This window comes from Toxoplasma gondii, chromosome XII (assembly GCF_000006565.2).
Source record: "Toxoplasma gondii ME49 chromosome XII, whole genome shotgun sequence".
NCBI lineage: Eukaryota > Apicomplexa > Conoidasida > Eucoccidiorida > Sarcocystidae > Toxoplasma > Toxoplasma gondii.
In genome coordinates this window covers 3,727,805-3,737,975 of record NC_031480.1, presented here as the reverse complement: position 1 = coordinate 3,737,975, position 10,171 = coordinate 3,727,805, and the positions used below count along the sequence as shown (strand labels likewise).

Here is a 10,171-nt window from a genome sequence, read left to right as displayed (position 1 = left end):
GAGAAAGAGACGGTTATGGGTGCATATTCACATAGCCACTCTTGTACTCCTAAGTAGCGTGTGAATGAGGCGTCTGTACACCGCGTGGGCTGGTGTTCGTACATCACAGCAGCAATGTGGAAGTTAGCACGCGTCTTCCGACAGAAGAGCCGATCGCCGACACTAGTTGTTATCGTTTGTGAAAGAAAATCATTCACACTTGAAGTTGTTTGCAAGACTCATTCCAGTATGCTGCTTCGTTTGACTTTCGACTCCAACACAGACAGACGTTTGAGACTCGCGCCTTCAGCGCCTCTCCCGCGACCCGGCTCAGGTGTATAGACGCCTCCAGCGTTCTACCGCAGAGAGAGAAAGAGCACGCAGAGCTGCATCCCATCTCGGAGCGTAGATCTCTGTGTTGCTCTACGTTTTCTTCCCCTTCACTTTCACACTTTAAACGTGATTTACATACCCCATGGATGCGAGATTTCAACGTCCCGCCCATACGAGAGAAGATAGAGTGCCTCTCCTCGAACAAGAACGAGACTTCCTCTTGCCTCGTGGAAACACAGATCCACAGAACCCGACTCCTACGCAGGAGAGCGACCTGCGGTGTACGTACAGCTGGTGAGTGACCGCCGCGTTTTCGGCACCTGGCGAATGAAAGAAAGCGACACACCTGCAGCGGGTGTCTTTCACGACGGAGAGAAGGGAGACACGAAAGCTTCTCTTCGTTCGTCTCGAACCGGAAGTTGCGTCTTTTTCTGTTCCTGTCTCAATTCAAAGCGGCCCTGATCTCAGGCGCCCGACGCCATCGCCCTTCTGATTTAAGTGACGATCGCCTATTCCCTGCAAGGGGAAAAAGGAAAATCCCTAATTCTCTTATGCTGCTCGTCGTCAGAAACAAAGCATATTTCGTTACTTCTTCAGTCGCTTTTCTTCTCTCACATTCAAGCCGTTTCGATCTCACTCTTTTCGGTTTTTTCCGTACCAAGCGCGGAGACGAGTCTGGCGCATTCGCCTTGACACAGCATCCACTAGAGGTGAACTTTCTTTTCCACCTTCCCCGGACTTCGACTTCACTTCGCATTCTCTTTTATTCGTCCTCTTCACAGTCTCATTCTCCTCTGTCCGGGGACTCGGTGCGTCTGCCTCCCCATTTGCGGGCGCATGCAGTTCTCTCCATTTTCTTCTCTTCGTCTCCGCGAGCAGAAGCAGATTCTTCAGCTGTCGTTCCACGCCGGCGTCGTTCTTCACCGTCACGCAACTCTGCCTCATCGTACTGCCCACAGCTCTGAAGAAACGAAAGAAGTCTCTTTCTTCACGCATTCTTCACAAATATATATATATATATATATACATGCATGTATGGGTGTATATATGTATACATGCTTGTGGAGGTGAATGCACGCATACATCCTTGCGTATGTGTGATCAAGGATACAGCCGAATATGCCCATGCATGCTTAGACAAGTATGTATGTATGTATGTATATATATATATATATATGAAGCGATTGAGAAGAGGTCGTGCTGATTTTCAGTTTATGCAGCACCCGTTCGGTGTGTTTATTTCTCTACCGACTTTTTCATTCGATTCCGAGAGGCGCAGAAGACGACGGGAACGCCTTTCGCCCGCGCCGCGGCCAACACGCGTTGGATCAGGTCAGAGAGCCCTCCTGCAGACAGGCGAGAAGTGTGAATTTCCAAAAAGCAGGAGAAAATAAAACCGAAGCTGGGGGAGAAGGCGAACACAAAGCAACGAGGAAAGAAAACGTCACTTCGTGAACCCACAAAAACGCCGAAGAGGGAATAGCAGAGACAAATATATCCAGCAATGACAGCAAGGAGATACAGCGACAAAGAAACACACACGCTACCTCCTCTGCGTCGCTGCATGCGGAACTTCCATGCTCTTTTGCGCGGATCGCTTCACTCTCGACAAATAAACGTAAAAAACAGTGAACACCGCCACATGCGCATACGCATAGCGGCTTTTTATATGGACGAACACGCAGTGCGTACCCAGTGGGACAAAGCTGCAGAGATATGCGTATACGGATATAGGCATATACAGACAAATACGCACAAATATACATACGTATATATATATATATATATATATATGCATGCACGTATGAGTATGTAGTTATTGAGGTTATGTACGAGGGCACAGGCATTCAACGCGCTCTCTAAGCGAAAGAGGGAACAAAGGGAACGATACGCGGAACGACGAGAGGGAGGAGCCATCTGCGCCGGTCACGACACAGAACAAGCCGTTTCTTGAAAACGTGTGATTTCGGTGACAAGAAACTAGAGCGACAGAAACACGGCACGAAGGCGAATGCATGCAGAAAAAGGAAAGAGGAAAACAGCATTATCACTGCAATACTGAAAGCACTATATCTGTATCTCCCATAAAAAATGTTCTTTCGCGCTTGCCTTCGGACACTGTCGGTTCGCAGTTCGCCGCGAGGACAATAAGCTTTGGCGTTCTCTTCTTCTCCATATTTTCTTCTTCGTCTTCTGATTCTTCTTCCCTTTCTCTCGATTCGCTGTCCCTTTCTTTTTTCTCCACGTCTGTCTCCTCTTTTTCTGACTTGGCGGCTTCTCGTTGGACTCTCTTCCTCGCACTGAGAGCGACTAGGGCGGCCTTCAGACCTAGCACGAAGCGACGCTGAGTTGCTTGTTTCTGCGGCGCCTTTGTCAACAAGCGAACCTGAAGCGCATGCAGTGTGTCACAAAGGAGCTCCTTTAAAAAGCAGAAAACTGAATTCCTGCCTCATCGTGCGCTGTGTCTGTCCTGCCGCACCGAGACTCTCGCCCCTATGTCCCTAGTATACCTACACAGAGAGAGAAGCAGATAAACACTGTACAGCGTGTTTCCAATTACATCGACATGTTTTTATATATGGGGCAGAGAGGCACGTAGTTCTATCTAGTTCATCACATCATACATACATGCAAAGATATGCACTCAGATATACAGGAGCACACAAACACCTCGAGAGAATCCCCATATTCGCGAATGCAGATGTACCTCCACATGGGCGCGGATACTCATATATATATATATATATATATTATTATATATATATATATATAGGCAGGCTCGAGTTTGAAAGACGGAGATTTGCGTTCACATGAAGAAATCGCGGCGGCGTTTGCGTAGGGATAAGACTCAGAAAAAACTATGTAAGGAGGGGAGAAAATGCAAGCGACTTGGAGAGATGTGAAGATTCGAAGAACATTACTTGGAGGCGATGGAGGTTGACGAGGAAGTCGCTGAGCGCAGACTCCCAGTCGTCTTCGCCCGTCACCTGGAGAAGGCGAGAAGCGAGAGAGAGGAAAACGCAAATGCCAATGTTGATTCACCAATTTGATAATCGTTTTCTGCTGACCGCGCTCGGCGCTGAGAAGAAAAACGAAGGAGCAACGGGCAGACGAACAGGAACAGGAGAGACGGAAACACCGATGTATCTGCCGCCAGAGCAGACTGGCACGGAACGAGAAGACAAAGACACAAACCTCATACAGCAGAGAGGTAGCGAGGGCAGAGAGAGGAATCTCCGACAGCGTCGAAACAGCAGAGGAGGACCCACACCACCAAACGTTTCCCTTTAGAGCCGCATGTTGGAGAGACACGCAAAAAGAGAAAACCGCGAGTTTGACAGGGGAGCGTGAACGAAAGTCAAGCTTCATGTACACGCGAGACCCGCAGACGCCAGACACCGCGCAGGTGCGCGTGGGGAGGTTTTTCGTAAACCGACACAAGCTCCAAATCCCGGGCTGCTCTTCTCGCCTCCCTCGTGTCTTTCTCTTGTTCCCTCTGCTGCCGCATGCCGTCCGCTTCTCTTCGCAGCCTTCAGTTCGCCCTATGGACGGAGAAGACAAAGACGTCCGCCGAAGCAGCGAAGAGAGACACTACTCTTGGCATGACTCACCATGTCGACGTAGTGCGCTACAAACTGCGGAGTGGAGACTGTCCGATGAGACGTGTGAGCGTCTCTGCGTTTCTCGTCTTCGCCTGCGTCCTCCGTGGCATCCTTGGCGGCCTCCGCAGACGCAGAGAGACACTGGAGGCCGCCAGGCGCCGAGGATGAAGAAGCAGAAAGTGGAAAGGGAGATGAAACGGAGGCGAGGAACCGTTCTTTCTCTCGCCTCTTCAGAGATGAATAGTGTTTGCAGAGCTCATATCGCCGGACATCTTCACTTCGCCTCAGCTGCTCTCGGAGTCGATCTTCTTCATCTTTCTTTCCTTGTTGCCCTTCCTGTCCCTCCCGTCTCGCTTCTTTCTCTTCTTCCCGACCTCCCTCATCTCTGTCTGCTTCCTCTGCTAACCTGTCGCCTTTGCGCAGGTTTTGCTTTTCTCTCTCCTCTGCCTCGCGCTTGTCTGGCTGTTCTCCCTTCGGCCTCGCGTCGGCGGCTTCGTTCTCCTCCGGGGTCCTACTTTCTTCTCTGCGGGTGTCAGCGATATCATCGGTGGCACTCTCCGAGTTCGCTGGTGCTTCCAACGCCTGGCGGCCTTCGCACGCATTGTACGCTACGTCCTCAGCTTCGTCCTCGACTCCGAGTTCCTCAGACGTCCTTCCTTGCTCCCGCGTTTCCTCGTCTTCTTTGCTCCCGTCATCATCCTCTCGCTCTTCATTTCTTCTTCCTCTGCTCGTCGCCTCAAGAAGCTTCAGCTGTTCTTGACCTGTGAACATTTCTTTCCGCAGTTCCCTCTCCAGCAGCATCTTCGCCTTGACGTCCGACCGTCGGCCACGCGCCTGAATTCGCCGCCCTCGATACTTCAGGCGTCTCGGATCCAGCGAGCGCCTCGGATCACCGTCGAACCTTTCTCCGCCTTCTTCCCCGACCGCCTCGCCTCCCGCCTCGCCTCCCGCCGTCTCCCGCAGACGCGAACTCTCATCCCCGTCGTCCTTCGCACTCGCTGTTCGGAACTCGCGCTGCGCAGAGTGAAACTGGTGACGGAGCAGTCGCAGGTCCCGGCGCAACGTATCGTCGCGGTTTTCTGGGGTGTACGTACACCGGAGGGTCTCGCGGTCTCGCCGCTGCGGGCCCCGGAGCCAGCCGGCGGAATCGGGCATGTCGTTCTTCGGTTTCACCGAATGCACTCCAGAACAGGATTGTGAAGGCGCAGCGCCCGACGGAGTTCGACGCTCTCTGCGTTCTGCTCTCTCAGCGTCTGCCCTCCCTCCTGGACCTCTTGCGCCTCTGCGCGGTCGCGTAGCGCCTCCCTCTCTCTCCGCCGGTCCTCCCCGCACACCTCGCTCTCCGTCTTCACCGTTCTCGCACTCTTCGTTGGCTCTCGCGTCTCGTTCAGGTTCCTTGTCTTGCGCCTGCGAGAGACCTGCCGCGCGTGTCGCGTCGCTCTGGAGCCGCGCATGCAACGGACGCGTTTGCTTCGCTCGATCTGTCTTTTGATTCGCAACGTGCAAAGATGGAAAGGCCGCGGACGAGAGAACGGGCGGTTCAGGAGAGAGCGAAAAAGAAGTCGTGGCAGCGTGAGTCGCCCGTCTGTCTCTCCTCGAGTTCTGCGTCCCCGTCATCAGGCCTGCGGCTGCAAAGTAGATCCCCAGTGACACACTGCTGCCGGCACCCGTCGCGTCCTTGTTCAGGCTCGCCTTCTTCCTCCCTTCCTTCTTTGCTGTCCTCCTCTCTTCAAACAATGGGGATGGCTGCCCACTTAAAATGCGTCCGTCGCCATCGTTCTCCCTTCCATCGCTCTCTCTGTCTCTCCTTGCTCCTTCTCCTCTGTCTCCTCCTCTCGCCTTTCCTCGCTCGCCTCTGTCGCCCGTGGCGTTTCCTCCCTGTCTTCCTTCTTCCTGCTGCCTGCGCATCCCGGATATTCTTTTCCTCTCGCTCTCTCTGCCGAGTTCTCCGCCACTGTCTTTCCCCGGTGTCTCTGCAGCCGCGTGTGTCGAGTGCGGTTTCGCGTGCGTTCCTCCTGGATAGTTTCTGTCTCTGAAACTTCGAGGTCTTTCTTTGCGTCGGACCTTCCCCAGGTGTTCCCCGCCGACCGCCATCCCGCGACTTGCGTCAAAATCTCGCGCGTCCATTGTGAATTTCCACTCCCGTCTCTTCACCGCTCAGCGTCAAGGTCCTCGATCTCCTCCCCAGGCATCTGAATAGCCGTTCGCGCGCGGCTCGTCGGTGTTCGCAAAGAACGCTCGCTTTCCGCGAAAGTCTCTTCGGTGGCCCAGATTCGTCTTGCGTCCGAAGTCCTGAGGGAAAAGCGCCCCCTCCAGAGCCTGTCGACACCTCCTCTCTCCAGAGACGATCTCCCCTCCGGAGTTCGCGTTATTCCCTCCTCGTCCGTCTGTCGCTTCTCCGCTCTCCCCTCGCTGGCAGCGACGCGTGTCTCTGAACTCGAGAACAAGACGCAGTTGCTTCTGCGTTCTCCGCTTCTAGAGAGAGACTCCGGGCAACCTCGACTCTCGAGCAGGAAGAAGAAACGCGGAAAAGAGCCGCGACCGCCTGGCCCTTCTCTGAGGCTGGTGCCCTCTCGGAGACACCTACCTCGGCGGGTGCAGGAGTTTGAGCACACACGAGCATCGACACACAACTCTCTAGTTCACGTAGACAGATGTATAAATTCATGAGTGAAATTAAAGGAGAAAACTCGCAAGCTGCAAAGGAATAAAGCGACACTGCCTGCAAAGGGCATGCATCCGTGTATAAAAGACAAAGGCTTGGCGAATCGAGAGTAACTGCGGAGAAACCTACAAATCCACAGGGGTCCTGCGCCTTCCCCCGACACGAAGGGATAATCCCTTGTGTTAGCGCGCACTCGAATACGTCAACCAATCTGCGGAGCCAGATCAGAGTGCATATACACGCATATAAACGGACGCTCGAACGCATCGCGTTGCCTTCACGGATCGACGCGGCCGCCTCTCCACGCAGATCCAGTTGCCCGTCTCACTCTCAGGCTTGTCCGCGTTACCACGTCCTCTTTGAAGAGAAGAACGACTTTCTCCTCTTTCCAGCCATCTATCGCTTTCTCCATCTGTCCTGCTTCGCGCGGTTCCCGGCAGTTACCGGCGAGCATCTTCCAGTGGACTGGCACCTCGCCAGGGAGGCAGGCATGCCCCCACACCCCCCGCACGCTCTGCAGGGCCAGCTCAGCTGTACGTATACCCGAGCGTCTCTGCATGCGTGGAACCGGCTTGCTACTTTCCCGGCATGCCTTTACGCAGTTTTTCGTCTTGGAAAGGCAGCGGCGAAGGCACTCCCGACCTCAGATCCTCTCTACGCGCTGCCAGATCTTCTTCAATTTCTCCTGCAAGTTTCTCGGCCTCTGCTGCTTCGACGTCTGCTGCGTGGGCGGCCGCCTCTGCCTTCTCAACCACCTGAACAAGGGAAGTTCACCAAGAAAGCGGACCCTTCGTAGATTGTGCAATACTGGTTACTTTCCTTTTCTTCGAGCCAAGGTGACTCGGATTTTCTACTTCCATGAGGAAAGGAATGCAGCACTCCTGCAGGTGAAGATACCGTGCATGAGAACTGTCGTTTACCGTACCTAACGCGAAAGTCAGGATGAGCAATCCAAGTGTCTGTCCTGTCCACTAAACGCGCGACGGAGGAACTCCTTGCGAGCAAGCCTCATCGGAGAGGTCAGAGAAAAAGTTGAAAACAGGAAGTCCGACGTGCCTTCGGAATACACAAGCATACTTCTCAGCTACGAGAATCGTCCTTTCGATTCCTACAGCCACCGAAACCTTTCACTGGATGGGCACCTCTATGTGGCACATTATATCTCACGAACAGCAGAACTATTGGCTGCCCTTGGTTCAGCGGAGACAGAAGAGTTGCAGACTCATCAGATCCCAACAGCAACTCCTCCTCACTACACACGTATATATATATATATATATATATACATATACATGTGCTCATAAACATGTAGATATGCATATGTTTACATAAGTATGAATAACATATATATTATATATATATATATATATCTGCATCAATGTAGGTACACACTGGCGTTTAAAGACATATCTACATATACATTTATATATACCATTTTTTATGGAGAGACTGAGGTACCTTTTCGGTCTCGGCGACAACACGGTCTGTTTCCTCAATGATTTCTTCCGTTTTTGCGTCTTGCAGCGAAGCGAAGTGTGCGGCGGCACTGGCTCTGCATGCTGCGTCACCTGCCGCCCGTGCGACTTCTCTCGCCTTCGCCGCCTCAACTTCTGCTTCCGCTGCCGCCTGTTCTGCCAAATCCACCACCTTCTCGACGCTCGCACGAGAAAAGGACGCTGAAGAAGCAGCTGGAGAAGAAGAGCTGGAAGGCGAGGAAGAAGGGGGCGGAGGCGAGGAAGCAGCAGCAACCGAAGAAGTTTTGGGACTGGATCCTGGAGACGCCTTTCCAATAGAAGACATGGTGGGGAGGAAGAGGAAGAGAAATCAGCTGAAGAAAGGAGGCAGCGACGCGGGAAGTAGAAACAAAGAGTCAAGGGGAAGGGAAGGAAGCAGAGCGGCGTTGGGAGGAGGGAAAAGCTGCCGCCGAGCGTGAGAGTCGCCTCTCTCTCGCGAAGGGAACGCAGCAGAAGTTGTCTGTACTCTTTGAGGAATCCCATTCGGAGTCTCCCTTCCTCCCGGTTTGGATAAAAGGAACGTCAGAAGAAACCGCAAAAAGGGGGAGCGCTGAAAGAGGATAAAACGCGAGAAAGTCGCGGCCGCCAACGGCTCACTGCCTCGCAAGCCGCCGGCCGCGTCAACCGAAATTCGCCTCCCGTGTGTCTGCACACGCCCTGAGAGTCGCAGCGGGACGGTGGCGCACTCAAATGTCGTTTTCTTCGACAGAAAAGAGACTCTGTCCCGACGCGTCACTCTCCCTCACACTGCAGAAGGAAACGCAGTCAAAAGCAAAGGAAAAGTGGAGAGAAAAGCTAATTCAATCGCAGAATTGCCACAGCAACGCCACGTTTGCAGACACAGCCGCGGCAGTGCACTGGCGACGTTGCCGCGAGCCGGGTGTACATCCACCCAAAGCTGGCTGTGATGCACACTCGTTTCTCAGGAGCGAAATGGTTTTATTATGGAGGTGAGAAGAGCCGAAAAGCAGGAGCAAAAGCCGTTTCTCGCTTTTGAGGACTTGAACTTGGGAAATGGGAGCGAAGGGAACCGATGGGAAGCGGAAATTGAAAACTTCACCCGACAGACACTATGCCGCTGGCGGGAGAAGCGCGGCCACACGCCGCATTTTGCAGGGATGTCTGGCGAGTCTGCGGCGCGTTTTCCAGAGAGAGCACGACGGTAAACTCCGGATGGCTTCAAGTGAAATTGAGGGCCACCCATTTGTTTTTCTCCTGGATTGTGTTGTCTTGTTTTACATGCCTTTCCACCGCAAAACTCGCCACAAACTCAGTCATGAAGATCGGTACTGACAAGAGGGTCACCGGTTCTATTCCGGCACTGCGCGTCACAGGGGCGGTATTACAGCAGCTACCTGGCGTTGAAAAAAGGAGACTTCTGCAGAGGAAAACGGGGACTTTGCGAAAGACAGTGAGGGACTGACATAGAGACCAGAAGCACTCCAGGGTGTGCCACTCTAGGATACTCACGTGCGCTGGACGTCTTGTATGCAACATGCTTCACATAATAGATAGCATTCCCATGATCTTAGAAACTGGTTACTTCTGTTACAGATACAAACTTGCATGCCTAGATTTCTCTAAAGGACCCTTCTCTGGGTTTCAACAGTACGGGGTGACCGGGCAAAGGCAGCAGCGATCCGTGTGTTTCAGGGGAGCGAACGGCCGTGCACGTGTACAGCGACTTAGTAAAAGTCATAGCCAGCCCCCTGCATGTACAGTTCATGCTGAAATGACTTTGTTCGTAGGTGTTAACGTGAGCAGATAGGTGGCAAGTGAATCATCGTATGCGTGTGGAACTTTCTGTACGCACGTGACAGTTATGTGCATAGTTTTTACCTCAATTCATCTATGCACGAACGGTTGAAATCTACGCATCGCCTCTGTGTTCATCAAACACGCAGATGCTTGTTTATATGCACAAATATATTCGATCACGTGTACACAGGCATTTATCGATAGGGAGGCGAGTGTTGGATGCCGCAGATGAAAGGCAATCGGACTACTTGATGGACCTAGGAATTCCTCTTGATATTTATTCAGTGACATCAGTGCACAACATTGTCACTATTTCACTT

The 10,171-nt window shown here is 52.7% G+C and overlaps 2 protein-coding genes across 2 annotated transcripts; both read right to left on the bottom strand.

The window, feature by feature from the left end:
• Window positions 1–154: 154 nt before the first annotated feature.
• TGME49_248190 (hypothetical protein) lies at window positions 155–6,041 on the bottom strand (the record flags this gene model as incomplete). The annotated part of the gene is made up of 7 exons (XM_018780851.1): window positions 155–335; window positions 452–632; window positions 971–1,273; window positions 1,565–1,658; window positions 2,422–2,698; window positions 3,234–3,299; window positions 3,924–6,041. The coding sequence occupies 7 exons, from the start codon at window positions 6,039–6,041 to the stop codon at window positions 219–221; spliced, it is 3,156 nt and encodes a 1,051-aa protein (XP_018634989.1). The 3' UTR covers window positions 155–218.
• A 1,113-nt stretch (window positions 6,042–7,154) lies between these two features.
• On the bottom strand, window positions 7,155–8,553 carry TGME49_248180 (hypothetical protein; the record flags this gene model as incomplete). Its single annotated transcript, XM_002367124.1, has 2 exons — window positions 8,038–8,553; window positions 7,155–7,334 (listed from the first exon to the last, which is right to left on the bottom strand). Exons 1-2 carry the CDS (start codon window positions 8,377–8,379, stop codon window positions 7,155–7,157), a joined length of 522 nt encoding a protein of 173 aa, XP_002367165.1. The 5' UTR covers window positions 8,380–8,553.
• Between the last annotated feature and the right edge of the window lie 1,618 nt (window positions 8,554–10,171).